The 27,902-nt window shown below is 40.7% G+C and overlaps 4 protein-coding genes across 8 annotated transcripts; 1 reads left to right on the forward strand and 3 right to left on the reverse strand.

The window, feature by feature from the left end:
* Window positions 1–1,879: 1,879 nt before the first annotated feature.
* On the forward strand, window positions 1,880–5,134 carry cnpy2 (canopy FGF signaling regulator 2). 2 transcript variants are annotated; one of them, XM_050039479.1, is made up of 6 exons: window positions 1,880–1,997; window positions 2,186–2,292; window positions 2,388–2,503; window positions 3,099–3,296; window positions 3,419–3,515; window positions 3,674–5,134. In XM_050039479.1, exons 2-6 carry the CDS (start codon window positions 2,193–2,195, stop codon window positions 3,715–3,717), a joined length of 555 nt encoding a protein of 184 aa, XP_049895436.1. In that variant the 5' UTR covers window positions 1,880–1,997; window positions 2,186–2,192; the 3' UTR covers window positions 3,718–5,134. The 2 variants fall into 2 exon arrangements, with proteins under 2 accessions (XP_049895436.1, XP_049895435.1); XM_050039478.1 differs by having other exon boundaries at window positions 1,991–2,014.
* A 267-nt stretch (window positions 5,135–5,401) lies between these two features.
* On the reverse strand, window positions 5,402–11,066 carry si:ch211-159e12.5 (uncharacterized). 2 transcript variants are annotated; one of them, XM_050038285.1, is made up of 3 exons: window positions 11,013–11,066; window positions 10,712–10,815; window positions 5,402–10,420 (listed from the first exon to the last, which is right to left on the reverse strand). In XM_050038285.1, exons 2-3 carry the CDS (start codon window positions 10,792–10,794, stop codon window positions 6,013–6,015), a joined length of 4,491 nt encoding a protein of 1,496 aa, XP_049894242.1. In that variant the 5' UTR covers window positions 10,795–10,815; window positions 11,013–11,066; the 3' UTR covers window positions 5,402–6,012. The 2 variants fall into 2 exon arrangements, with proteins under 2 accessions (XP_049894242.1, XP_049894241.1); XM_050038284.1 differs by lacking the exon at window positions 11,013–11,066 and having other exon boundaries at window positions 10,712–10,888.
* A 1,348-nt stretch (window positions 11,067–12,414) lies between these two features.
* Window positions 12,415–16,741, reverse strand: LOC126385996 (EEF1A lysine methyltransferase 3-like). The gene is made up of 3 exons (XM_050038066.1): window positions 15,487–16,741; window positions 15,290–15,401; window positions 12,415–14,849 (listed from the first exon to the last, which is right to left on the reverse strand). The coding sequence occupies exons 1-3, from the start codon at window positions 15,736–15,738 to the stop codon at window positions 14,452–14,454; spliced, it is 762 nt and encodes a 253-aa protein (XP_049894023.1). The 5' UTR covers window positions 15,739–16,741; the 3' UTR covers window positions 12,415–14,451.
* An 89-nt stretch (window positions 16,742–16,830) lies between these two features.
* On the reverse strand, window positions 16,831–27,493 carry stx16 (syntaxin 16). 3 transcript variants are annotated; one of them, XM_050038063.1, is made up of 9 exons: window positions 27,015–27,493; window positions 23,171–23,182; window positions 22,933–23,040; window positions 22,637–22,777; window positions 22,220–22,382; window positions 21,970–22,058; window positions 21,071–21,214; window positions 18,918–18,998; window positions 16,831–18,624 (listed from the first exon to the last, which is right to left on the reverse strand). In XM_050038063.1, the coding sequence occupies exons 1-9, from the start codon at window positions 27,138–27,140 to the stop codon at window positions 18,523–18,525; spliced, it is 966 nt and encodes a 321-aa protein (XP_049894020.1). In that variant the 5' UTR covers window positions 27,141–27,493; the 3' UTR covers window positions 16,831–18,522. The 3 variants fall into 3 exon arrangements, with proteins under 3 accessions (XP_049894020.1, XP_049894021.1, XP_049894022.1); XM_050038064.1 differs by lacking the exon at window positions 23,171–23,182; XM_050038065.1 differs by lacking the exon at window positions 23,171–23,182 and having other exon boundaries at window positions 27,060–27,492.
* Between the last annotated feature and the right edge of the window lie 409 nt (window positions 27,494–27,902).

The following is a 27,902-nucleotide window of genomic DNA, read 5'->3' on the forward strand; positions in this document are numbered from 1 at the left end:
TGTTGGGATTGTCAGAGACCATTTTCTGCTTCCATGACCAGACAGGAAATTGGTACTGTACTGTAAATTACATTAAATGTGCTATTTCTGATTGGATTCAGTTTCACAGTATGATACAGTATTAAGACCCTACAAAAAGGGGGGTTTTCTAAATATGTTTTTGTCATCACATCTGTTTTAAATGATTTGCCATCTCTTGTTATATGTTTAAATATTTTTTCTTGTTGAATAAAATGTACCTTTGAATATTGTGCCTTACAAAATCTGTTTCTGTATCTATATTATATCTTCTTTAGTGGAAAAGAAAGGACAGGAAGTCATTCCTGGAGTGTATTTTTATTCATAAAAATCTTATCGGGGGAAAAAACTGTAGAATTAATCACAGTCAGCTGCTCCGTATTCCCACTGAATGAATCTTCATGTTGCTGTTTATTTATTTGTAGAAATTAGTTTAGATAGCATACTGTTAATTGTCAAAATATGACCATCCAGTTCACTGTAGAGGTTGTTATTGGTTACATCTTAACATCCAGTCTGCTGAATGTAGAAAATATTCGTTCTGATGACCAAACACAATGTTGCTCTTCTAAGACAGAGAAATATATATTTTTGTAATTTTTCAATTAGAAAACACTATAGTTCTTCAGTTTTATGTTTTATGTCTTCAGCACTTGTGGTTCACTGTCTCCAAAGGACCAAACCTAGGTCCCTTTGAATGCCTTCTAAGCATCAGTTTTCTCAGTATAGTGGTTATTAATTCTGGTGGCATGCATTTAGGTCACTCCACAAAATACATTTTGACATAAAACATAAAAGTTAGACATAATAACATTTATAATAGTTGAATTCTGTTTAGTTAGCCTATGTCCTGGAACCATGCACCTTATATTTTACTTTTGTGAGTGCTGGGAAATTCACCTACATCGGTCTCTGATTTGACAGCTCCAATGCTGAAGAGCAGTACAGTGCACATTTTAGTCCATAGCAGAGGTTTGATCGGGTGACTTTCAAAACTCACTTTAACCAGTCCAGCCCACTAGATGACTCTGCACACCTAATATTGAAGCAGTTGTGAAGGCTAAGAGGTGCAGCATTCAGGGGCAAGTTAAATGAGTATCCTACTTCATGTAAAATGCTGCTTTAGAGGCTCTTCCACCCCGACCTGAATGCAGTTCTCTGAAAAAACAATAAATTCTTCTCGTAGTCATACTTAAAGATATTGAGCATTGTGCAAAATATTGCCAACCAGCAGCTTCAGTACAAAACAATCTGTATCAGACTTCTATTTTAAAACACTTTTGGTGCAACCCTGCAGCTAAGGTACGGCCAAAACTCGGTTGTAGACTGATTGTGGAAAAACTGAGACATATTGTTAAAAAATGCACTTTTTTCTTAAGATATCTCAGGCTGTTCATCATCTGTTATTAAATAGATAAATGTTTTTAAAATGTACTTGTACTTTACACTAAAATGAAAGGAAAAATGTGAAAGTTGTTATTATTTTGAGGTTATTATACAATGGTTTTACTGGTCCGGCCCACTTGACATCAAATATGGCTGAATAAGGCCCATGAACTTCAGTTTGACACCCCTGGTGTAGGGGTCGTATGCTAGTAGTAGCTGGACTGCGGCTGCCCTCTTCTAAAGTATGTTAACTATTAAAATAATTTCATGTCACGTGAGCTACAGTGCTGTATTACTGTACCTATTATCCTGAACACATGCTCGTCTTCAGTTAATATCAGTCGACAACAGGTTTTCCCACTATAAACCCAACAACATCCCTCTAGTGAAGCAGGCCCGCTCTGCGCAGGGAGGTTGCCTTGGTAACCCTTCAGGAAGCCGTTGGCATCTTCCCGGCCACACGGCGGCGCTGTCTCGCGCGCGGCTCCATCCTGTCCAGCAGCTCCGTTGCTACGTCACCACATTTCCACCGAATGCGATGGAACAGCGTGTAAGAGCGTAAAGGTGGTCTGAGGAAACACTGCCAGGAACTTGTAAGTTGAATGAAAAGGTGACAAACTCTGTGTGTTTGTGTCACAACCTGTCTACGGTTCGTGCTAGTCGGACGGAAACGTTACTGTAGCTACCGGTGGCTGTGAGCTTACCGGCTAACTTCTTACACTTGAATGTTTTTTTCGCCGGTTGATGTGTCAGCCTGTGTTGTGGTGTAATCTGTGTTTAGATGCAAGATGAGGGAAGCGGCCGTGCTGCTCACACCGTGTGTGCTTCTGTGTCTCCTCCTGAGCTTCAGCCAGGCAGCCAGGCAAGGACAGGACATCAGATGTGGAGGTATGTGTCTCTGTCTCAAGCCTCACTCTGTTCAGGACACAACACACACAGAGGTGGAGTAATGCCTGCGTGTCCTCTCCCTATGCTCCCCGCAGCTTGCAGGGCTCTGGTAGATGAGATGGAGTGGGCCATATCTCAGATAGATCCCAAGAAAATGATCCAGACGGGATCCTTCAGGATCAACCCGGACGGCAGCCAGTCCATCAGAGAGGTGAGACTGCAGCAGCAGCACAGCCACGTAGTAATGTGTCCAACCCACTCTGAAGGCTGCACTACTTCACTACTAGTAGTGCACAGTGGAACAGTGCTACATGTGTGTTTTATTACAGCAGGAGCTGACTTATCAACTGTTTCTTATTGGATTAAGATGCTACCACAAACCTAACTACTAACTGATTGGTCAACTATTTTGATACAGGACTAATAGTTGAAGTGATTTTTAAAAGAGAAAATATGTCAACCATTCTCTGGTCACAGCTTCTCAGATTTCTTTGTCCTCCATGATAGTAAACTGAGTCTGATAGAGTTTTGGACAATTGGCCACACAACATAAGACATCTGATAACATCCCCCTGTGCTCGAGGATATTTTAATGGCCATCACTGTTTCTTATGTTTTATAGACGTAACATTTAATCGATAATTGAGAAAATAATCTGCAGATTAATCAGTAATGAAAATAATCTCCAGTAGTAGCACTGTTGCTAATAATTTACAGTAAGGTGACAACGATTTGGGCTGTCTATAGACGCTCAATACTTCAAGTGCTGACTAAATTGTGTCCTTCATGACCTTTGATGCCACCAGGTTCCTCTGGCTCGCTCAGAGGGAAACCTCCTTGAGCTGATGGAGATAGTGTGTGAAAGGATGGCTGACTACGGGGAGAGTACAGATTCTTCCACAAACAGGAAGTCCTACGTTAGGATAAAGTCTCGGGACGGTGAGGCCATGGACCTCTCAGTGGCCACGCTGGATTCAAGAGTTACAAGCAGTTTAAAATTTGCAGTGAGTACAAAATTGCACCGAATGATTATTAAATGCACCATCATATGTTTCAATGGACTTGCATTATATATATACTGTGAATTGTGCAGTTTGTAACAGTTTCTTTTAACTTGTTTCTCCAGTGCGAAACAATTGTTGAGCAGCATGAAGATGAAGTCATTGAATTCTTCTCTCATGAGACAGATAATGTCAAAGACAAACTCTGCAGCAAGAGGACTGGTATGTTTTTGGCTCGCTTAATATGCCTTTCTTTAATGCTGAGTTGTCCACCCTTGTTGTGTTGTTTCCCTGCAGCCACTGTACTCTAGTAAAAATCATCATCATGTCATCATTAAATAAAAAAAAATAAAAGTTTTCCTGTCCTGTGTGCTCTGCAGATCTCTGTGACCACGCTCTGAAAATGCCCCACGACGAACTTTGATATCATCTAGCCATGGATGCCATCTCTTCTCAGCTGAAACGGAGACATTAGGTGCTGTAACATTTTCAGTTGTCTCCTATCACCGGTTTACACCAAGGCAGCGGTGGAAGACATGTACAAATCTATATGTAAGATAAGGAAGTCCACCTGAAAACTACAGTGTTATTCCTGTGATCTGTGACAATTTAAGGACCAGTTTTCCATTTTTAGCTGAATCTCTTTTGACTATCTTGTCACTTCTTTTCTTACTGTAAGTTATCATACTTTTCAATATTCTGTATTTCATGTGAGGGCTTGTCTAGCCTTCCGATGTTCTCATCAGAAAAAACAAACTGTGAAACTGCAAAAATGAAGTTATACTTCCCAGTGTGTACAGGATTTCTTACAGAATTAATTGTGTATATACAGTAAGCAGTCTAATTTAGGACACAAGTACACAGAGAGCAGGCTGAAATTTAGTCAAGTGGTCCTTAAGTCTGTATTCATTTGCTCTGATAAAGTCTCTCCCAAAGCCAGGAAGAAGTGCATTGAAGCCATTGGTGCTTATTATTCATAGTGAATGGACATCAATGCTCCCCAATCAAGGAATCATTTGATGACAAATTGTATTTTATATCTACTAAAATTGTTATGCTCACCGATTTTTTTCGGAAGATCACAGGAATAACTTGTTTCAGATGAATATTTCCATCAGATAAAGTGAAAAGTTAAAGGCACATTATGTTCCATCAGAAACGATTTGGGATTTGAGTGAAATTAGTTTCGCTGCTTCAAATGACAAAATGTGCCTTTATTGCTGAAGAAATGTTTTCCCATGTAATGTCACACTCCTCAGAGAGGGTTTTAAAATGTATAGTGTTTTGCAGTCTCTATACACTTTAAAACACACACCAAGGACTTTCATTTGTTTGACAACAAAATATTTTGTTTAAAATGGCTGAAATGTTGTTAAAACATGTTAATAGTAACGGTGGTTGTGTGTGGTCTTCTTGTCCTCCATGCTGCCCCTCTGATCCAGAGCAGAAAAATATATTTATACCAGACAAATTAAGTATAAAATAGTTTATAGCTTCAGGTAAATGACACCTCTTCTTTTCTTTAAACACTACAACAACCAGCTCATAGCTCCTTGAAATGTGATATTTAAAGCAGTTTTAGTTCTGTGCATTAAGAGAAAAGTTTTTTGTCCAGTCTAGTAAAACTGAGGTGCAGTGTAACCCCACTAGAGTGTGCTGTAGTCCACAATCTGATCGTTGAGTCCAATTTTACAAATCATTCTCAGTTACAAAGTCTTCATGCTGTACTGTCGATGTAAACCTATTTTTGTTATTGTTCATTTTTCAGTGTGTGAAGAAATGAGCTTGCTGTCTCGTGAACATAGTTCATTTCCTTTTTATATAAAACTTTTTGTAAGTTGTCTGCATCTGTTTTGTCTTTAATTGACGGAAATACATTTGACACGACTTTAAATTATAACTTCCAACTATCACTCATACAATATTTGTACTGAGAAAAATGAACTGATGACAAAACTGTAGGCAGGAGCACTAAAAGGGAAATTAAATACTGGACTAAAATATAAGAGGTGCAAAAAATACGTTCTCAACATGTTATCATCACAAGACAAACTGCCATATTTTGATTCCTTTTTGATCAACAAGACACATTTTATTGCTGTTTTTCGAGCTTTTGGTTGGATCACAATCTTTGTTCAGTTGTCAAAAAATTGCTAACTCTTAAATGTTCATTTCACTTAAGGACTTTGTGTCCATGTTAGCCTAAATGTTGATGATGAAAGTTCACTTTTGACCTTGGAAACAGAAGCAAACAAAGCGCTATCACCACAATATGAGATGAACTTTTCACAGCACTCAATCCTTGTATTTACATACAATACAGAACAATTGATTTGGGCCAGAAATATCAGCACACCATGAAGTCACTCCAAATAATCAAATCTCTTATTACATCCACTTTTATATTTTCGCAGCTATATATTTACCTTAAACTATCTACCATCTACCAGAAACAGCAGATAAATAGATTCTGAGAAAAAGATCTGCTTTACAAAAATAGATTGTCAAACAGACATAGTTTGGATATTTTACATTTCCTTACTGTCAAATTCCTCCATTTCTATAGCTACAGTAAATGCACTACTATTACCTATCCGTCAAAAATAAAAGCTCTAAGATTACATTGAAATTAAAAAATACATTAAATGTACAAAATGTCATCCCTTCATCTGAGACCTCCGAGGACATGAAAACCACCTCTTCATTTTGTTAGCTCTGTTTACATCATTTCCACATCCTCAATTGTTATATTCGCTGCCTCAGCAGGGACCTCCTCTCCTTGACTAGACTCATTTGTGGTGCTCTCATCTCCATCATTGTCTCCGTCCTCCTTAGCTGCAGTCTCAACTTTTACTTCAGCAGAGCAGCATTGCTCTCCCTCAGCTGTCTGAAACTCCCCTTCATTCCCTGTCTTACTTTCAGTTCCGGCATCATGTGCCGTTTCTTCCACCTCGTCCTCATCTGCTACAATAACGGTGTCCCCAGAGCTGTGGCTGCTGGTGCTGCTGCAGGACAGTGTGTCCTCTTCAGCATGTCCACTTGGCTCTTCATGACACAGATCCTGCTGTATTTGGCCAACCTCTACATCCTCAACACTTCCTTCAGCTGAAACCTCCTGTTGCCCTGCTCCATCAGGGACAGTCCTCTCAGAATTCATGCCCACTACCACATCTGGGCAACCCAAGTCCTCCCCTACACTCTCTGGATCCCACATCTCACTCACTTCCTCCTCCTCATTCTCAGAGTCAGGTGCTGTATGTTTCCTAATGCGATTTACCGCATCCCACAGGGACTTGGGGTACTGGGGCTCTTCATTGAGGGGTGAGTCGGGGTCAATTCTTCCACTTCCCTCTTGCAGAGGAGGAGTCGAAGAGCTGGAGGGCAGGACTGGGGGCGAATCAGTGCAGGAAGAAGATGAGAACTGAAGGGATTCACAAGAGTCCACATGAAGAGGAGGAGGGACAGCTTCTGAGATGCCAGCAGCAGGAGCAGAATCAGGATTTAAAACTGAGGGACAGACTTTTCCAAAAAGAGAAACAAACTCTGCATCTGGCTCATTTGATTCGTGTGGTGGAGAAGGAAGCTCAGAGGGTGAGATCACATCGAAAGGTGATTGAGACACCTCACAGACTAAAGGCAAGAAAGAAGAAGAGTCAGAGGGTTCAGTCTGTGGTTCAATGTCCTGCAAAAGTTCGGTCTCTATTTGAGTTTGAGAGTCTGTAGCATTTTCTATGGATGGTGTCTGTTCCACAAGACCTGTAGGACCCGCATCAGCTTCTGTTTGTGATTGCTCCTCAGTCACAGAACTTTCTTTTAGACAAATATCCTCTTCTTGGCCTTTATCAGACTGTTGCTGCAAAATGTTGACCTCTGTTTGAGTTTGAATGTCAGTCACATTTTCTTGACATGTAGGATCCTCACTGACTTCTTTTAGTAGCTGCTCTTCAGTCATATAACTCTTTATTACACAAGCAACATCCTCTGCCTGGACACATTCAAGTTGTTGCTGCAAAATGTCGACCTCTATGGCATTGTCCTGGAGTATCTTAAGGGTCTGTTCCGTAATATGATCTGTAGGATCCTTATCGACTTCTTTGGTTTGCTGCTCATCAGTGACATTGTTCTCTTTCACACAAGCATCATCATCATCTGGTTGGCCACTTTCATATTGTTGCTCTGACAGCAGCTCCTCTGTCATGTCTTTGGCAAGTTCCTCAAGGGGATCACTGATCTCATTGTCGATTGGCTGTGATGTTTCAACTTCTTCATCCTGGTCCTCAATGTCGGACACTGTTTCTGCAGTTTGATCAATTAAACCAAGAGGAGAAGGACTTGGGGAATCGTCTGTAATTAAAGTGGCGTCAGTAAATTCAAGGGGAGGAGGTGATGGAGTGTGAGGCAGAGATGAGGTTTCAGGGTGAGGAGCTAGGTTTTCTGTGCAACTGAGGGAAATCAACTCAGGATCAGGGCTTTCCTCTATGTTTGATTCTGGGATTTGCATAAGAGGTGTAAGATCGGAGGATGACAGCATGAGAGAAAGAGCAGGGTTTGGTTCTTCACAGTCTGGGTCGGGTAAAAGCAAAGAAGGATTTGAGAGGTTGGTGGTTGGACTGTGACACTGAGAGGGATGGTGAGAGGATATATCATTTTCTTCCTGCTCAGTTGTCCACTCTTCACTTGCAAGGTTAAGCTGAGGATCCTCAGTCGTTTCAATTTCAAGGGAAGGTTTGACGTCAATTTGGAGTTGGGACTCGGTGTAATGCTCTTCAGACACCCGATCCTGAAATCCTGCAAAATCCCCACTGCCTCCATCTGCTGCCTGATCTCTGGCATCATCATTCTCTTGCAAACACTCATCAGTTTGGCCAGCCTCAAACTGATTCTGTGTCTCTCCCTCTTCTCTTGTGTCCTCTGGGATCTGTTCATCTGCATCATCATCATCAATGTTGTTATCTTTAATTTGAGACAGTTCAACCTCCTGGTCCTCCACACATGAGTCAGTAAGTGATGTTGCGTCTTCAGGTTGTTGCTTAGTAACACAGTCATGTAGAGGGATTCCTAGGATCCTTTCAGCACGCTCCTCCAATGTTTCCCTTTCAGAAACTGGAGATGAGGACATGCAAAGGGAGGAGATTTCACTTTCTTCCTCGGGTGCCTTTTCCTCGGTAAGATCTGAGTCTAGTTCGGTCTCTGGCATTTCTTCCACCTGGAAGGGGTTTGCTTCTGCGTTATGGTCAGTTGCCACATCCTGATTAATCTGACTGTTTGATTGGACAAATTCTGGAGAGTCAGTCGACTGAATATCAAGTGGACTGTGTTCAGTGTGTAAATAGTGAACATGCTCTTTCTTGGGTGATGGAATCAGCTCCATTTTAACAACAACGCAGGTTGTGTCAATAACCAGTAGACCCTTACTGTCCTCAGATTCTGTGTCTGTCTTGATGTCCAGTCTCCTAACTTCAACATCAATCGGATGAACTTTACCAGGGTCCAGAACATCTGATTCTCCTTCCTTGCTGTTTTCCTTCAAACATGTGGCTGAACTCTCAGCTTCAACCCTGCTTGTGATACTAGGCTCCCTCCACAAAGGATATTTGACTGACACAGGCTGCACTGACTGAGCAACTTGTCTCCCAAATGTAGAATCAGCATCATTTGTATTTGCTTTTTCTGGGGAAACAACATCTGCTTTGTTTGATAGATTATCCTCAAGCATCTCACTTTCTACACAAGTTGGTGTCTCCTCCTGTTTGGCTTTGACGTTTCTAGCATCAGCAGTGTTTGACTGGTCTGTGAGTGGTGGCGCTCTGAAGTCTACCTCATCTGCAAGTTTGTGTGTTTGATTAATGCCACTACTGTCTTTTAGACCTTGAGAAACGCCTCCCAATTCTTTGTTTTGAATGTTTGTTTGCGACATACAAATTGGCAAGGATGGACTTTCTGTGGTGCCTGCTATTCGAGACACCAAGCAGAATATGGTCATCCCACCTGCCTTTTTGTTTAATCTGAACTTCCTTCCTTCAATCACTTTTGAGAGTGGTTCCTCATTTATCTTTTTATTCTCAACTGCTTGTAACACTTGTGGCTGTTGCAGAGACAGCGTACCCTCATGCTGTATATGTGTGTCCTGGATACTCAAAGGACTGCTTGCCAATAAAGTATCTGTTTCCTGTCGTCGCTGCTTTAGTCCTTCAAGCTCTGTGAAGATTTTTTGATTCACATCTGGCTTTGTAAACTCCTCTTTCTCTTCTTTTCTGTGATCCTTTAGAGCTACAGAGGCATCCTGCTTTCTGAGTGCGGGCTGTGACCAGTGGGCTTGTCTCTTACCTTCTTGCTCCCAACTGGTGTCACAGTGTTGCAGCATGGGTGAACCTTTATGTGGGCTGTCATAGGGAGGAGGAGCAATATAGCCAGGAGGTTGGCTGAACACCCTCCGCTGGTAGCCGGTCTTTTCTTTTATGTCCAGCATGTGACTTGTGTCAGTGGCAGGAGTTTGTGATGGATAATAGGTTGGAGCTTGCTGTCTGCCCCCTCTATCCCACAGTCCTGACTCTCTGATGCTTGCAGATGGTCTGACTTGTTGCAGCGCTGCCACTCGAGGATCTGTCCCACTCCTGCTGTCCCTCTCTGGAGCCCTGCTGCTCTCCAACAGTCCCTGAGAGGCACCCCTCAGCTCTGCCTCTATACGTCTCCTCCTTGGAAGGGAATGGCTGTATCGAGCTGCCCAAGCCTCAAGCTCTCTATAGCTGCTGTCGCTCCTCTTAGCAGAAACTTCCCTGTTGTAGCGGACAGGACCACATGGCTCCCACCTCCTCTGCCATCCCTCCCTCAGAAGTCCTCGCTCATATTCCCTCGCCGCTCGCTGAGCTGCTGTCCACTCTCTGTCTCTGGCTTCATGCAGCTGATAGTCTCCCAGGTCCTGATGCTGCTGAGCGTGACGGTCCAGAATAAAAGGGAAGTGAGAAGAAGAAGGGGTGGTCAGCTCATGGTCCGTCCAGTTAGTGTACTCCTGCGGAGCCCCTCCTGTTCTCGATCCTGGTACAGTCCAGTAACTGGACTCCCTGCCTTGATCCTGCTGCTCACCGTAGTACAGTGGATAATGGGGAACCTGATGTCTGTCATGGTAGCTGTGGGAGAAATGGTGGAAAATGTTAGTAAATTCAGATAATTTCGGCAAAAGCAATCTTTCACATCACTTTTAATTTCTTGACGTGTGTTTTAGAGAGATTTCCCATGACAAGTGGCACCTTTTATCATCACTTAACAACAATCTATACATATCACGACTACTGTGCAGTCAGTGTTTAAGTTAGTCAAGTTAAGTACAAATCAAGTTTAAAGTTTGTCAAACAGAAAAATGGCAACAAACTCTATCACCCAACGATTACACTGATTGAAATAGCAATCATAGCACTCACTTATGTGAACAATTTCTCCCAGGGACAGTACCAAATTTGGAGTATAGAGGCGTCTGTCCCTGATTCTCGGGCCAGAACTCCATGGTTTGGTCTAATACACAGATCTGAAATATGGAAAAAAGGATCATATATATTTAACTATTGCAAAATGTCCTCAAAATGGCTAAAATCTGAAGATTTAAAAACATTATTATGAGCATACATGTGATTTCTAAATAAAAAAACTAACATAAAAATAAAGTCTCATCTGCAATGTAGATACTGTTATATGGAGAGGTCAGTTCACACATACAACACGTACCTTTAATTGTTGTTATCAGATTATTGTCTGTGCTGCTCATGAAGTGATATGAGGTCTAATGAAGTCCAAACAGGACTACTTGTTTTAAAAGGACGGTGGTTTTCAGTCCCCCTCCCACTCCACACACACACACACAAACACACACACACACTCCCCTGTCACTGTAGCCCATCCTCCTCTCATCCAGCCAACATGCCCTGTTCAAATACCACTGAGGAATTTTTTAATCAGGTTTTTAGATAAAAACAACTCTCATGTGGTTGCCACCAGACTTTTAGGCATACACTTGCTTCAGGTGGAAAAGGCTCTTTGACATCATTGTATTGGGATTAATGGTAATTTTGCTGTCAGGCTGATTATTAGGATTATTAGAATATGAAATTTCACACCGTAATTACAAGTAAGTCACTGCTCACACAGCTGCACATACTACTTAACAGAAAAACTGATCATTAAGATTATACTTTAAACACTAATATCCTTTTTAAGAGGAAAATGTATGTTTTAACTACTAACTATGTTTTTTTAAGTGGATGGTTTCCTATCAGCTCAAATGGCACTCTGGTCCACACTGCCAAATCCTCAATACACAGTTTTCATAACTTTGCCCAAATAATCGTGAGTGACAACAAAATCAGCGATGTGCACTTTGCATGACACTCGCGTGGGAGGTGTTGGGCGTGATGGCGAGCAGACTCTGCATGGTAGATAGGGATCTGTTGTTTTGTCGGCTGAATTGTAGCAGAGGGAGAGACGGGCAGCGGACGGGTTGTCTCCCTTTCTTTGAAACTCCCCAGCGTAACAAACAGGCTTTCCTTCTCTGAACAGAAAGTCTGTACATCAGCAGAGAGCAGGAGAGAGGGGATGAAGTACGGTCAGACAGCAGGCTGCAGGGAGGCAGGCAATCTGTTGATGTTGACAGAATAGTTGGGGATGGGATGAGCTCTGTTTTGGGTTTTATATGTCTCAATAAAAACAATATTGTTTTGGGTATGAACAACTTATTCACTGAGAGGGAAATGTCCCCATATTCAGTTAAGTCCTACTTTATTTTCAGGTGAGAACAAAATCCATGTGGCAAAAGTTTGAGAATTATATTTTGATATATTGGACCCAGCTTTCTAGAGCTGGTGTAAAACTGCACTGAAGACACAGACGCATGACACCAACTACATTAAAGTATGCATTATTACCAAAAGAGGATCAGTTTTTGCATCTTTGGGCGCTTTGATACTGCTCGTAGATACAGGTTTTGACCCAGATATAATCACGAGGAAGATATTTAGTAAGTGACTCCATCACCTTGTGTGGAGGGAGGACTGGTGTTAATTTGATTTAAACCCACTGAAAAGTACCTTAGCATGAGATTAAATATTTAGCACCAAATGAGCAACAACAACATCCTTGGGCATGATTTAAGTTTAACACTCAAACTCAATTAATCAGCTTCATCAGGATAGTGTGGGTGTGGCTGGATCACACTTGGTGGGCAGTGGCCTGCAGCAACAAAAGCAAACGATCCCAAAGATGTCATCCGATTTTAATCCAAATATGGCTTTAACCCTGATTGGTGCATGCAGGATCCAACAGAGCCCCGCCTACTTCAAACTATTCAGAGGACCACTAGCCTCCCTGGTGTCACTCTGAATTTTGTCTGGATTCTGGTTCCGGTCTAGGGAGCGGATGCGGTATTCACCAAATTCACCAAACTAAAAGTGTTCACCATAGTAAAACTTTAAATTCTGGCGCACCATCGATTTGGGGTGATGAGGGGTGTAAGAAAATCGATTAACTTAATGGCTTGGGGCTTTTCTTGTAAATTATATTCTTTAAATTAAAAGTTTCACCACATTTTTATTAGCTTGGTGCTTTTATTTTTACGGAAAGGCACATCCATCGAATTCCGGATCCTGTCTCACTCGCCCTGGTTCCGTTTCCTTACCAAAACGGCCACTAACGGCCCCAGACTAGAGGACCACAGAAAAAACTCATACACACGTCTCATAAAATTAATAAAACTGTTATAACTTAAGCACAAAGTGGAGTATTCATGTAAGACAGTCACTTATAGTAAACAGTTTAATGAGAAAATTGGTTTTCAGCTGTGATCAATGTGACTTGTTTTCAGTGTAATCTGAAGGTAACGCAGCTCAGCTCTCTTTGAAACATGCTCAACATCCTTGCTGGGATCTCTGAGAATGCACAAAGAGACTGTTGTGTCATCTGTACTGATTAATTAACCCATTAAGATGGTCAAGTGTTTTAATTGAGGGGGCGATCAGTCATGTGGAAAAGAAATGTGAGATGTAATTTTTAGAAGTAGGGCAGAAGTTGCCTGAGATTGTTGTCATTGCCACTGTGCATGGCATTGACGACATGGAATCAAAACCGAGCAATTAAAAAACCTGAATTTTCCAGTCACGTGATGATAAGCAAACCTGCACCGCAGGCTGAAGCTGTACCGGCGGAGATGATCTCTGTGGGAGTGACAACAAGTCATGACAAGACATGAGAGGCTGAGAACCAAGTCACTCTGACATTCACGTCATTAACATAACCTTAGGCTGATTTCTGTAAAACCACAAAGAGAACCTGTACATGTTTTGATGACTGGTTGCAAACTATATAAAAATGTGTGCTCACAACTTGTAATTTAGTGCTGGTGACAGAAAATGAAAAAATATTTAGGCTACCATATTTAATCAGTTCCATTAAAATTCTGATTTTGGATATGTTGTGTGAGGTGATACAGGGGGCCCAAAACCCCAAGAAAAAGACAAGAAAATATGATTATTTTGTAACAAGTAACAAGTAAATATTAATAGCTATTACAGGTTTTTAAGTGACTGAAAATGGTCAGTATAATAGCCATATAAATATCTAAATAAAAGTACCACTTCATTTAAACAAACCAATGTTCAACTAAGTAAATAAGAAGTAGTTATTTAACAGTGCTCCACTATTTGGTCAAAAGACCATGTAAACTCAACTCTGACCTGATTTCTGACATTAAATTTAGCACATACATTTAATGTCTGTAGAATTACAACAGATTGATTAGCTGAACATTTGTCAATACAAGGAAAACCCACTAGGAGCAAGCTCTCTAATGTGTTTATGAGGGTATATAAATTAGTGTAACAAGTTGTGGTTGCTTTATAAGACACAAAATTGTAGCTTACAGTACAAAAAACAAAATCAGTTAAAACTCAGTACTTTTAAGTGATGAATTAGCCACTTGATAGAAGGTTGACATCAACATTAGATTATCCGAAAACAAGGAGCTGTTGTCTCTGACAGATGTGCATTTTGCACAGTGATGTTTTTACTGTTTTTAGTTAGTTTGGTTTAAATCTTTTAAAAAGGCACCCAAGAAACCAGAGTCATGACTGGTCCCAGTACAGTAACTAATCCAAGTCCCAGCAGGTTGTCCCTGCTGTCACTGGTCTTTCCTCAGGGATGCCCTGTAGATATTAATGTTTTGATTGTCATCACGGTGCACAAGCTCCACATTAAATCTGCTGGGTAGAAATACTTCATAGAAACTTGGAGTCTCGTGCTCTTTTCGCATTTTGGAGGAGAGATACACCACTGCTACGTTCATGCACAAATGAGCCAGTGTATCCACTAGCAGTGGATAAGTCTCTGGGAGGTAAATTATATCTGCACAGAGAACCAGATCCCAGTCAGAGGGGAAGTTCATGTGGTCCTCACCCCAGGACAGAGGGAGGACGGCGGGAGGGGTAGAAGGCCAACCATCTGATGGCATGTTCGCAGAGACGTTGGCCTGAAGTTGTGGGAGAGCCAAAGGAAGATCTGTGAGGGTCACGTCTGCACCTGGAAAATTGGATTCAAATGTGCTGTCAATAAAACTCTCAAGATGCTTTACACACTGCAGTTATATCTTTTTTATGGATGATGCACCACATAGGACACATTCAGGTGCTGTCAATACATACAGAAAATACTCAGGATGTTTGACAACGCTGAATGAGTGAAGCTGACACTGAGCTGCTGTGGCAGCTGCAGCATGTGTGCAGTGCCTCTGGTGGGAGCACCTGTGAGTTACATATCTGTAGACTGAAGTGTGGTTGGACATGAGGTTATTAGGAGTTACTGAAGGGACTCTCCAATGGATAAGTAGAGAGCCTGGTACACGAAAATTACTTTCTACATAAGCAACCAGCCAGGAGAGTTTCAGGAGCGTATAATGCCACTCATAGTCATTAAGGTGAACGTATTCCTCCGCAGTGCAGACAATGACAGGAACAACATACCGAGGCGTGCTGCCAAGATACCAACCACACCAGTCCCTGCTCCCAGCTCTATGATGCGCTTCCCTCTCAACTCCACCGACTGCTCCTCCAAGTAACGACACAAGTTTAACGCCTGTGAACACACACCCTTATCGTTAGACACACTGATTTAACAGGTATATTTTCATGACTCCAACATAAACCAAGCAGGTTCTTACAGCTTCCCACACCGGGGCAGCCACGCCGAGGTTGGCACCGAACACCTGTCGTATCCTTAGCTCCTGGCCGACTAAAGTGTACACGGTATCTTGAGAAAATGTGTCCGCAAACAGACAGTCGTCAACAGGGAACGGGTCGTCTTCGTGTCCTGCACAAGTCATGGTTAGGACTGTAAATAAAACCGGTTCACTTGTTATAAAAGTCCGCAAACGAGCACGAGCACAAACACCAGCCAGACAGTGAAGTAGCATTAGCTAAGGTAGCTTGTCTCAATCAGCTAAAAGTAGCCATAAGTTAAATGAGAAATGTCAAAAGCTTCTGCGAGGTCGTCACGAAATTTGTAGAGATTGAGAAGCTATTTTCGCCGCTGTTATTAGGCGCTTAGCTCTTACGCTATTTCTGTATCTGTAAGCGAAACTCTTTGCTTCGAGTTAGCTAGCTAACGTTAGCCAACAACATTTGACAGCTGAGTTAGCTGGGGTTGTGTTTCGACTTTCAGTATTCGGCCCGAAAGAGAAATTTAGCTGTGAATTATATTGCCCATATATTTTATTAGAATGTATTAACGTTACTTCTTTAATGACAGAGACTGGGTGTTGTTGACTTACACCTCTCTATCTCGATTAAGGTTTGTACGAGGCTTTTGATTTGAAATGTCACAAGAACACACTTGACTTCCGGGTTAGGGGACCTATCAAATAACAGTAATGATCTCCTAAAGGAGGAGCAGTGTAGTCTTATGTAACCTAAAAATACTTTGATATGTAATGTAATGCTGTAATTACATTAATATTTAAACTTTGTACATCCCATGTCGCTGATGTCGTTTGAGGGCAAAAACTACAAACAACCTACCATTAACCGTGGGATTTGGGTATTATACTACCATGACGTCAGGTGCTTCCTACCAATCACAGCAGCAGTAATCCCCCTCAAATTTTGCATTGCAAAACAAACAAGATGTTCTCTTTATATTCATAGACAGAGTTTTAAGTGAGACAAGTGTCTGCTTTCAAAAATAATGCATGATCTCATGTATAGTAACTTATGAGAAGAGCTGCAGCTACCTTTAATTTTCTTTATCAGTCTGCTAATTGTTCTCTTGATGAATCATTTGGTGAATAAAACATTGAAACTGTATAAATGTCAGGTCCTCAAATTGCTTATTTTGTCCTAACCAACAGTTGAAAACCGAAGCATATTTAATTTACATGTTTGGCATTGTTGCTTAAAAAGTGGTTTACATTATTATTCAGTTATCAAAATAGTTGATATAATTTATAATCAGTTGTTTGGACACTACCTATGCATCAGTGCTGCAATTCAAAACACACTGCACACCATCATGTTCCAGGTTTATTAAAAAAAGTTGCTGTCTCCTCACCGTTTTGTCTGGGAAACAAAACTTAAGTAGAGTACCACTAAGACAACCATTTTTCACACATAACTTCACATCAATGACAAAGATGATTCAACAGGTGTATAAAGTGTAGAGCCGAGTACAGATATGTTAAATAAAGCTCTTCATCATTTCCGCTTGTCAGTCTTTATAGAACACAAGAACACGTAAAGAAATTCCAACACAGCCAACTAAAATTTAATGTGTCCAATCCGACAAGAAAAAAATAAATCATAATGCTGTCTTCATATGTCTGCTTGTGTTGGACTACATCACAGTTTTCTCAGTGGAGTGGACAATAACTGTTGGGTTTAGACTACAGATACACTTTACTCAGTATACAGTGATTCTGCCTGAGACAGAACACCTCTGAAACTCTTGATTATTTGAAATTATTACAAAATAAATATTTTTTCATCATACAGATGACAGTAGTATTACATCCATAACACAACCACCCTCCCCCTCGCAAGTTCTTCTTTTCCTAGGGTGGTAAAGGCACGACCTGCTCTGCTCCGTCTTACTCTGCCTTTGATTTGCTAACACTGACGTTGTTATCCCAGCCCATCTCACTCCACATTCCTAAACCCAAGCAATCCAGCCCACGAGGGCAACGAGTACTAGCCAGTCAGAGGGACAGTAGGGTGGGTCATGCCTATACCACCCTAGGAATAAAAGTTGGCCTTCCCCTCAGGCCTCAGTATGTGCAAACTGCAAGAGTTTAAAAAAGGTAGCACTTTAAGCAAGGACCATTGAAAACATAAACAGTTAATTGTTTTAAAATGAGCACTTCATGAAAAGTGCAGCAGGTGTGACGCAGGGATGATTTCAAAATTACAGGATGAGTTGGAGGAAGCTCACGTCTGACTACGTCTTCCTCAGGCCAACAGGTCTCAGTATTCTTGTTAAATTTGGGGGTGAAGGGATTAAAAATACAAAACAAAACAGGTGGTCCTTAAACCAAAGGAATATTTTTGGTACTGAATGACTAGTCTAATCATATCTGGTACTGTCCTTATACAATTTTCTTTTTTCATCATTCAAGGTAAAATACTGAGCTGGGACGTAAATATAATGTTGGAATGAAAATAAATTTGCAGTGAAATGAGATCTAATGCTTGTTTCTCTTTTACAAACATTCGTTCTTGTCACATCTTCCACACAGAAACTACATGTTTGCTATGAAACTGGACAGAAATGATGCATTGTCACAACAAACATCACAATTCGTGCTTTGAGTTGAAGAAGAGAACACTCTGCTTCAGCATTTAAACATTAGTAGTCCATTTTTATACACCACAAAGTGTTCTCATTTGTTAAGACACATATCGTATGTCAACGTAGTCAGATTCGACAAACCTCCGTCACACAGTCTTGGCAAAGGGTACGAGTGACTTGATAGAATAGCCACGACTCAAACAGATTGTTGATTGTTTCTTTCATTAAAATCAACCACAAAATATCTCCAGACAGCCCAAAGTGCACCTGCAAAGGGACGAGGAATTCTCCTTAAAGTTTCCTGGCGGGTATGAAAGGCAGTCAGCTTTGTTTTGAGTAGAACCGAGACCAAGTCCAAGTCCACACAGATGCACAACAAACACCCACACAGAAAACAAAAAGCCAGAGGAATGCATAATTAAAACTTCGTTCCAAAAAGAATAATAATTAGAACCATGACTATCACAAAGAGGATCAAAATGACCAGCATCTTTCTGTTTTTCTTCTGATACTGTTCCGCCTGCACAGAAAATAAACAAATGTTAAACACTGTATTTCACTTGATTTTAATTTAATTAATCAAGACCAACAATCTGTCTTATCATCATGCAAGAAACTTAGTTTGTGGATCCTGTTTGAAATAGATATGGTAGATTATATCATAATTGTGTCTTTGCTAATAGTTTCCTTTTTGTTTTCTTTGCGGTTCTTGACATTCATCATTAGTTTCAAAGCTACAGTATTAATTATCAAACAAAATTACCGACCAAAAAAGTCACAATGTTTATTAAGACTTGAGTATTTTGCTTTTACCTTTTGTAACTGTTTCAGACCATCTTCTGTTTTCACACAAGATTGCTCCACATTGAAGTCAATTCTGTCAAGAACGGTGCCCTGCAGGGAAAAGGGAATTTTGTTATCGGAGGAAAATGATTTTAGTTGTTGTTTCTTTACTTTAAACAAAGGCAGTGTTATTAACAGTTTGGTGTGGTACTTACACTGATGGAAACAATTCTCATTCAAGCTCTCTTGATACAAGTATGAAATATAAAATGCATGTCACAATGCTTTACATTAGCTGGGTTTCCATCCAAATGTATCGCAAATTTTAAGCGAATTTTGTGAAAATGCGCAAAAGAAAATGCGAATTTATGCACGTTTCCATTCATTATTGTTTTGCGAGTACTGGGAGTCAACAGGTCGAGCAGAAGGTGGCGCTTCTCATGAAAAATAAAAATGCAAAACAACACCCGTAGAAGAAGAGGGCGCCGTGAGATGACGTAGCGTCTCATGTCCACAACTGATGTAAACAATTACCGGCACATCCATGACTACGACGAGATGGAGAGATTCTCTGGGAACTTCTTGGCTATTGCGAGAGCTCTCATCACACTCATATCAGCGCTGTCAGCGTAGCCCACATAATGCCGTGATGTCTGTGTTGGTACACCAGGCAGCGCACATGATGCAGCGGTATTCAACACATCCAGTCTATTCAGGTAAGTTGTGAAATATACTCACCTGACACTGGAATAATTACCTCTCTCTAAGTTCACACAGGTGTGTGTGTGTGAGAAGTAGAAGTAGGATTCGGTAGCCTACGTCATGGTTTATTCGCTAAATCTGTTTCCATTGCCAAAAGTCACATTTTCCTAATATCGATACGCTGACTTTTCCACCCCCTCCAAGCTTAAAAACTTTTTTGCGATATTTCGGCCTTTTTTTTGAATTTCTGGTGTTTCCATTCAAGTTTTTTTCGCATTTGTTGAAAATGCGAATAAAAATAGGTGGATGGAAACCCGACTATTTTTGGAAGTCATTAGAGCAACTCACTGATAACCCCAGACATGTACATGGAGGACAGGAATGTTTTTCTTTGGTACCTGTGTCACTGGACCTGTGCCATGATTATTAATTAAAAGGGATAGTTTGGATATTTTAAAATTTGGGCTGAGATAGGTACTTATCCATAGTCAGTATATTACCTACAGTAGATGGCAGTTGGTACACCCCCAGTTTGGAGAAACAAACAGAGGTACCACCACAGAAGCTAAGCAATGAACTGCTGTGGATGGGGGCAGTGGCAAAATGTGTTTTAGCCACCTAAAAAATCAATATGAGTTTAAGTGTACGCTATATTAAGAATAATTTCATTGCTTTACCTTGCTGTCAGAAAGACCTTTCCATCAAGGAACTGGAGCTGTTACTTATACTCACTTCTGAGCCAACAGACTCCTCTGACAAAAACAGTTATTTTATTTTATCTTAACATGGGAGTTGCTATTCTGTCACTGCCTCAATCTGTTAGTTTGTTTGAGTTATTGTGTCTCCCCTGTGTTTTTTAATGGGTTAGTTCGGATTCACAATAGTTAGACAATAACACAAACTAAACGATCGAGGCGTTGGTAGACTAGCAACTCCTGTGTTCTGTGAGGTAAAATTACTGGGGTCTAGTGGCCTTGAAGAGAGCATAGATAACGGTTCCAGTTCCCCCGTTTCTCCAAACTGGGTGCATACTGACTAGGGCTGCAACGATTAGTCAACTAATCGATGACTAATCGACTATTAAAATAATCGGTGACTATTTTAGTAGTTGACTAATCGGTTTAAGTCATTTTTCATCGAAAAGTACTATAAAAGTCTCCCAAAATACTCCCAAAATGAGTACGAAACAAGGCATAAGATGACATAATTTTGGGGTTTGGCAGAGACAGACCGACATTTTTCAACATTTTAACACATTTAGCGATAAAATGATTAGTCGACTAATCGAAGAAATAATCGACAGATTAGTCGACAATGAAAATAATCGTTAGTTGCAGCCCTAATACTGACAGCCACTTGCTGTAGGTAATACACTTGAGTATGGGTGAGTACCTCATCCAACCCCACTTCAACAGATGCTAACTATCCCTCTTAGTCTCCTAATTAAATATGTGTAAGCTTGTCAGGGCTGCTTCAAATACCTGTTCCACCACCATTCCAGCCAAGTCCCGGAATATCTCATTCAGGTCTGAGATGGACTGCACTATCTGTCGGATCTCCCTCTCTCGTTCTTCCACCATAATTGTGTTCTGTTCCACCAGCATCAGCTGGTCATCTGTGAACCCCTGAAACAAACAAAAATAAAAAAATTAAGTGATTTTATAGTACAATCATTTCTCCAAATGCAACAACACCTGCAGCAACAGCCTCAGCAGACACAATTCAGACCCAGTTCTTTTTATTTTACATCAAAATTGAAAAGAAAAACAAGCAGTTATGCTGCAATTATTTCGTTTGTGATAGTAGATATACAATTTGTTATCTGTTTTATTCTATAAAACATATACTTGTTTATTCAATTTACTGTCGTTTAGTGGGATTAATAAAAACTGACAAAACTGATGTGAAAAATATGATATGTACAGATGCTAAATTTAAATTTGCATAATACAGTGGAACCTGAATCAATAAATGAGTGTGCATGTTTGTTCATCTTATCTGTCCTAATACTAACAATATGAAGTATCTCCTCTGTTACTGTACTGTATCCAGGACACCTAAGCCAAAGAAAATGGTAGTGGAACTGTCAATGATGTTTTTTAAATAACTTAAAAGGGAAACAGATTTTTAACCAGCTCTGCATCATCGGACTGTTGGGAAATGTGAGCCGATGAAGGGCATTTGGTTAACTCCCATGCCATGAGCACCCAGAACTCCCCGCCCATCCACTGAGTCCAGTATGGTATCCATTGCGGGATTTCCAGGCACTTACGGCATGGCTGTAAGCCAAGCCACTGTTCATCTGCACACACTGCAATGATACAGAGCCGGTTGAAAACAGGCAAAGTTTCCCTTTAACAAATTTTATAAAGCTGGTCACCTTGTCATATACAGCTAAATCTTCATCCTCTTCCATTAGGGGTCCAGAGTCAAAAAAGTGCTTTGATCTCTCCTCACGATTCTTCATCCCTGGAATATAAACCAATGATGTGATGCTTGGATGAGATGGAAAACAAACACTACATATAAGAAATGATGTATCCTTGGTAATGGTGCCCATGTGTGAGAGGCGGAAACAATGAGGAATGAAAATTCAGGAAGACCAATTCCAGCTTTAATGCAGTTCTTACGTTTTAGGTAGCCGGACTGTGTGTGCCTGAAATTGGTGGACAGCTCCTGCAGGCTCTGTGCCAGGGACGAGACCACGTTTCTCAATAGCCTCTCCTCCTGCTCGGTGCAGTGGCCACAACGAGACTGCAGACCCGTTACAGCTCGCTGGCATCGATGAAACATCTACAAAGAACACAAAATGAGTGGGAAAGCAGAGAGGAATCTCTTTTCAAACGATTCAACCTGAAATAAAGTCAGAGGTGTTCATATCAACACCCTAAAACAAAATGAAGATAGACAATCAATACTATATAATACTCTTATGACTCTGTGCTCCAGTAGAAACATACTAGAAATAGACAGTGTTACTAATAGAAAAAAAAACCGTTACAGCATTTACTTGTTATCTCTGTTTCTACACTGGTAAATGACTGTACCTGTGTGATCTCTTGAGTAGTGATTTCTATGGCGTGCTCCTCCTCACTACTGTCATCAAGTGTGGGCCGATTCATATGCTTGTCATGAAGTAAGGCCAGATCCTTCATCTTCTGCCGAATACGTGTGATTTCATACTGGATCTGAAAGGTATGGTTAAAAGCCACGAGGCGTTACTTTGTACACAAATTATAGGGCTCATACAGAAGATTTCACCAGTTTAGGATCTCAGGATTGGGTCAGCCTTTTACATACAGATCTCTACATTTTTGTTACAATACAAAAGTGTTTGCCTCACCTCATCAACCCCCTCTATCCATTTGGGGGGAAGTTTCTTGGTGACTCCAATGGCCGCTTCAGGATCCAGACTAATTCCTGACACCAGGGCCATTCGATCATCAGCCAACTTAAAAACACACACACACAAAAAAAAAACATTATTCTAGTACAACATTATATACAATAATTCGACATGCTTATGTGTGTTGCATTTAATGCAGCTTTGGTAATTCTACCATGAAGGGAAACAACAATACCTCATCAAGCTCCTAATGTGATTGGCAGATAGCAGATTGGTCCCATCCAATAGAGAACAAGGAAAAGGAGAGAAAGACAGAAGTAACAGAAAGTGAGCCCCGAAAAAAAAATCAGCAGTGAATACTAAAAAAAAGTTTCAGCATCCACTCGCCTGAAGGACTAATTAATTTGAAATGCGAATAATAATTACTGTACAGCAGACGAACAAAAGGTCTGGCTGCTGAAATGAAATCTGATCATTTGTCCTAAGTTTTTGTGTGTATATTCAAAAGTGTAAAACTAGAGTGTGAATGCAAAAAATAAATCATACTTATCTGTACACTAACTGCACAATAATTCCACTTTAAACAAATCATTAAATGTAGGAAACAGTGAGAATAAAGAGAGAGAAAAGCCTCAAGATAAACTAAAAAGGCTGAGTTATACAGAAAGGACATTTTAAAGAGCAGAAAGTTAATATGTAACAGAAAATTCAAAAGTCACTGTGCCTTGTTTTGGATAATTATGTCTCAAATGTGTCTATCTTGTTTGAAATGACAAAGGCCCTGCTGCCTTCTGGCAAAGTCAGTTATTTTAAAACCCAAGTGCGCAGCAGCTTCAGTGAGCTGAATGTGCATCTTCTAAAGGCAAACAAAGTAGCTTTAGTTGAGTCATTGCCTTCTAGTCTGTGCAAATATATTTCAGCCTGAGGACACATATGCACATCATAACTGCAATTAGGGCAGGGTGATGTGGATAAAATCAAATATCACAACATTTTTGGCCAAATACCTCGATACTGGTTGACTTTTGGAGCTTTCACAAAATATTTACACAATGACATATTTGACTAGCATCAGTAATGTGGCTATGATGAGTGGGTAAAGGCAAATAATTGAACAGCTAGAACAGTCTGGTAAGTTCAGAAAATGTCATCACTTTAATGCAACCTTCAAAACAAGGTACCACATCACTTACCACATCAAGATATCCGTAACTTATGACAATATTTAGTCTCATATCACAATATTGATATTATAGATATACTGCCTGGCCCTAATTGCATCACTGTAAAATGACATTTAAGTACTGACTGCTGAACAAGTAACTTCAAGGAGGAAAAACACCTGTGCTACATATTTTTTCAGCTTTCACTTTGTAGCTCGACTGTGGTTGATGTAATTACTTTTCAACTCAGACAGAGTTTTACCACCAATTAATGTACCAACATCATCTTTTTGACATTGGTGGACAGAGCAGAGACATTTAAATCAACACAGTTTTAAACATATATGGATGAAGTCTGATATAAGGACAATGAGACTAAACATACACTTAACATATACCATGCAAGACAAGTGAGATATAAGACGATGAATATAACTGTTAATACAATATTCTTGGAACTAGGCTTGGGCGGTATCTATTTTTCATACCTTTGTGACATTTCACTGAGGTATATGACTGTATTTCTGTATGTGTGCATCATGTATGTCATTGTTTAGCCTACAGTGCTGTGCATGTGTTTAATATGCAATAAACTTCTGAGTCTTGCTGGATTGAAACACTTATGGCCCATAAAACAATGAATAGATAAAAAGTAAGTGCTCTTCTCAAATTCTTGCTAGAAGATCTGATTACACTCGCTGTTGTGTCGGAAACAGACAGTATGTGTGACTGCACTCAGCTTCCTCCGTGTTGGCTGGCTTACCTTTATTATTGGGACTAAACCTAAATTACTCTTTAACAGGGGCAGAGACATTTTTCTTTTTTACTAGTCCTGTAACGTTATCCCTCAACTCGCAATAGCCATCTTTCTCATATCAGCTGCCTGTTCCAACTGTACAGACTGACATCAGGTGGTGTGTCCTTCGCACTACTATGCATCACCTCCATACAGCATCACTTTAATAGAAAGAGGAGTGTCTGTATATTTGATACTATTGAAAATCATACCTTCCAGATTTCTAAGTACCTTGATACTGCCCAAGCCTACTTGGTACAGTATAATAAGTGTCAGCAAGGCGCTGAAGGAGGTTTTGTTTAAGAGTGCAAGTAGATCTTGTTAAGAAGATAACAGGGTCAAAATTATAGCTCTCTTCCAGGATGTGTAGAGATCTTTCACTATTCTTTATCACACTTTTTAATAGAATTTACTCCTTAGAAAGCTACTGTTAAGGGAAAAACACTAAAGCTATTTTCCATTAAAGAATATGTGGAAAGATGATGTAAACAGATTTAAAAAGAAAAAAAAAACAGGATCCCATGGGTTTACAGACAATCCATGAGCCAGGAAGGTCTAGCTATCCACAATCAAATTCCTGGGCTTGTCCGTGATCACTATCACTTACTGATTGCGCCCTTGTAAACATGCAGGTGAATGACTGAGCAACAAACGGGTGACGTTTTTTGCTCTCAGTGGAGACTGTGTATGAGCAATTCATCTGCTGAACACAGGGCATGAATCATTTTTCACAAAATGTTTTCAGCTCTGGAGCACCAGGCCACAGCATCACTATTGGTTCCCTAGCCTACTTGCTGAGGTAAACCCCAACACACTACGCTGTGTCATACACAGTGATGCACGATCAGGCAGTGTCCATCCAGGAGCCGCAACCATTTAAAAGGTCTCCACTCTGTAGGTTTGGCTGTGCTGATTTATTTGTGTCATTGAAAGCCTCTCCAAGCCATCAGGAACAGCAGGGAAAATACAGTATGAGAGGAAAGAAATGATGAGCAGCATATTTTGGGAAATGCATCTTCAGCTGATGGGATATCAGTACATCATCATTGCCTCTGGGTGCCCAGGCTGCTGGCAGAAATAAATCTACCTCAGCGAGCAGATGACTGGTTAAAATGTTCACAATGGAGTGTGACTGGTCGCACGCACCCTGCACCTGCCTGCTGTGCTGTGTATCCTGCACCTGGCCTCCTCTACTGGAGACGTGTGGTGAACTCCAGTGTAAACACAGGAGAGCTGTAAACTGTGCTTAAGCATCTAAAATGTGCCAGGGAACAGGAGGAAACAGTGGACTACTTTGTGCTGTGTAGTAATAGAAACAGCAATACATTTTAACTGACAGTGCACAGGTAGATGATGACAGGGGTTTTGTATGGGGGTGATGCAGTCATCCCATCAGCTGGACCTGTATCAGCCCTGACACGGACCTAGTCATGCAGACTGGATATCTGGCCAGATGTGACTGATAACTATAATACAGTTTATTTATCAATGCCACTAAAAGTCGTCTTCATCATGTCTCCACTGGAGATAAACCAAATGATTATCAGCATTTTTGAATGATAAGCTGCCGTCTTCAGGAATCTTATACAGCAAATCCCTTTGCCTTGGTTTGTGTCACACATTTAATAGTACAGGAAAACACCAGCTAAATTCTAGTGGAACAATCAGTTACAGGTTACAGGCACAATTTAATCTAGACTAGATCAAATTACAATGTAGGAGCCACTGCACACCCTTTACTAGTGAAAAGCACTATGTGGACACTAGAAACATGCTTTAACTTTAACAAAACCCCACACATTTTATTCAACAAACGTATATTTTATCTCAGAAATGAAGAAATGCTAACTAATATTTTAGCTAATTATCTCAATTGTTTACATTTACTTTAGATATTAAGCTAATACGAGCTGGATAATGTGCCTGCACGCCCCTCTTCATCCTCCTCCACTGAGTCACATTAAACAATCAGTCCTGAGGTGAAACACTACCGGCGTAGAAATACTCCTCAGTAATCTCTAGCAGCTACTAACACACAACTGTATCTAGCTACCACAGTTCAGTGACTGGCTATATGCAAACACACACAGTAAAATGTCAAAACGATGCAGACCACTCACCGCAGCATTGCTACGTGTACTCAGACGGGGGTCGTATGTACTCACTTGCTCAGCCAATATCTGCCGGTTTTGGATTGCATTGTTCCGCATTAACAAGAAGGCATCGGTCAGACGCCTAGTGGCCATGACTGCCTTGTTTGATATCTAAAATTAACACTGGACAAAATGCGGATCAGGCGACGTTTTATTAAATTAGGTCCACTGCCGCTGACCCGCAGCTAACACACCGCTAGCTTTAGCTTTAGCTTTGCCTGCGATGAAAGATGTGGAAAACTCGCGATACAGCGCCTACTGTGGACAGCAGAAGACCTTAATAATAATTATCTGTCAGGCATCTCTAATACTTATGTTAAAAATCAGAGACATGACCGATAGTTTCTTCTCAAATTTGGGGATTTAACGTTAGATAAGAAACGTTATTCCGCTGTATGCAGCTACGGAAGTGAGGAAACGTAAACACCTGCGTAGAGCGCTTCTTCTTCTACTGCTCATATACTGCGGCTTTAAAGTGTGACTGAGGGCCAATACCGCCACCCGCTGTCTCGGCGAAGAGACAGCAAGACGGTTTGTTAAAGTCAGTGGTGTAGTAGAGGATATACTCAGGTATACGGGGTATTCCCACATCTTTATGTGGTCATTTATAGACTAGTATATCCACCTATCAGCTAAAAATCCATTGGAATATATAGAAGAGTATAATATATCCATACATCTACCTAGTAGTATACCCACTTCATCAACTACCGCTACACCACTGGTCAGGGGCATAAATACAGACAGTGTAGGTAGTGAAGTTGCACTGGGGCCCGTGGGGTGGGGTGGGGCCCTTGCGAATGATTCAAATTGCCACCTCAGAACTACTGTGTTCAGAAAAGAGCGCACATTAAA

This window comes from Epinephelus moara, chromosome 24 (assembly GCF_006386435.1).
Source record: "Epinephelus moara isolate mb chromosome 24, YSFRI_EMoa_1.0, whole genome shotgun sequence".
Taxonomy (NCBI): domain Eukaryota; kingdom Metazoa; phylum Chordata; class Actinopteri; order Perciformes; family Serranidae; genus Epinephelus; species Epinephelus moara.

What these genes read in the sequence shown, in the direction of transcription:
- cnpy2 (XM_050039478.1), top strand. An exon ending in GCAGCCAGTCCATCAGAGAG is followed by an intron (nt 2,504 to 3,098) that starts GTGAGACTGCAG and finishes TGATGCCACCAG; the next exon opens with GTTCCTCTGGCTCGCTCAGA. An exon ending in ACTCTGCAGCAAGAGGACTG is followed by an intron (nt 3,516 to 3,673) that starts GTATGTTTTTGG and finishes TGTGCTCTGCAG; the next exon opens with ATCTCTGTGACCACGCTCTG.
- si:ch211-159e12.5 (XM_050038284.1), bottom strand. Translation starts at nt 10,839, where the DNA reads ATGATCCTTTTTTCCATATTTCAGATCTGTGTATTAGACCAAACCATG. An exon ending in GGGAGAAATTGTTCACATAA is followed by an intron (nt 10,421 to 10,711) that starts GTGAGTGCTATG and finishes TTTCTCCCACAG; the next exon opens with CTACCATGACAGACATCAGG.
- LOC126385996 (XM_050038066.1), bottom strand. Translation starts at nt 15,738, where the DNA reads ATGCTACTTCACTGTCTGGCTGGTGTTTGTGCTCGTGCTCGTTTGCGG. An exon ending in CTGCCCCGGTGTGGGAAGCT is followed by an intron (nt 15,402 to 15,486) that starts GTAAGAACCTGC and finishes GTGTGTTCACAG; the next exon opens with GCGTTAAACTTGTGTCGTTA. An exon ending in TATCTTGGCAGCACGCCTCG is followed by an intron (nt 14,850 to 15,289) that starts GTATGTTGTTCC and finishes CCAATTTTCCAG; the next exon opens with GTGCAGACGTGACCCTCACA.
- stx16 (XM_050038063.1), bottom strand. Translation starts at nt 27,140, where the DNA reads ATGGCCACTAGGCGTCTGACCGATGCCTTCTTGTTAATGCGGAACAAT. An exon ending in ACAGTCCGGCTACCTAAAAC is followed by an intron (nt 22,059 to 22,219) that starts GTAAGAACTGCA and finishes TTTATATTCCAG; the next exon opens with GGATGAAGAATCGTGAGGAG. An exon ending in ATTTAGCTGTATATGACAAG is followed by an intron (nt 21,215 to 21,969) that starts GTGACCAGCTTT and finishes TGTTTGTTTCAG; the next exon opens with GGGTTCACAGATGACCAGCT.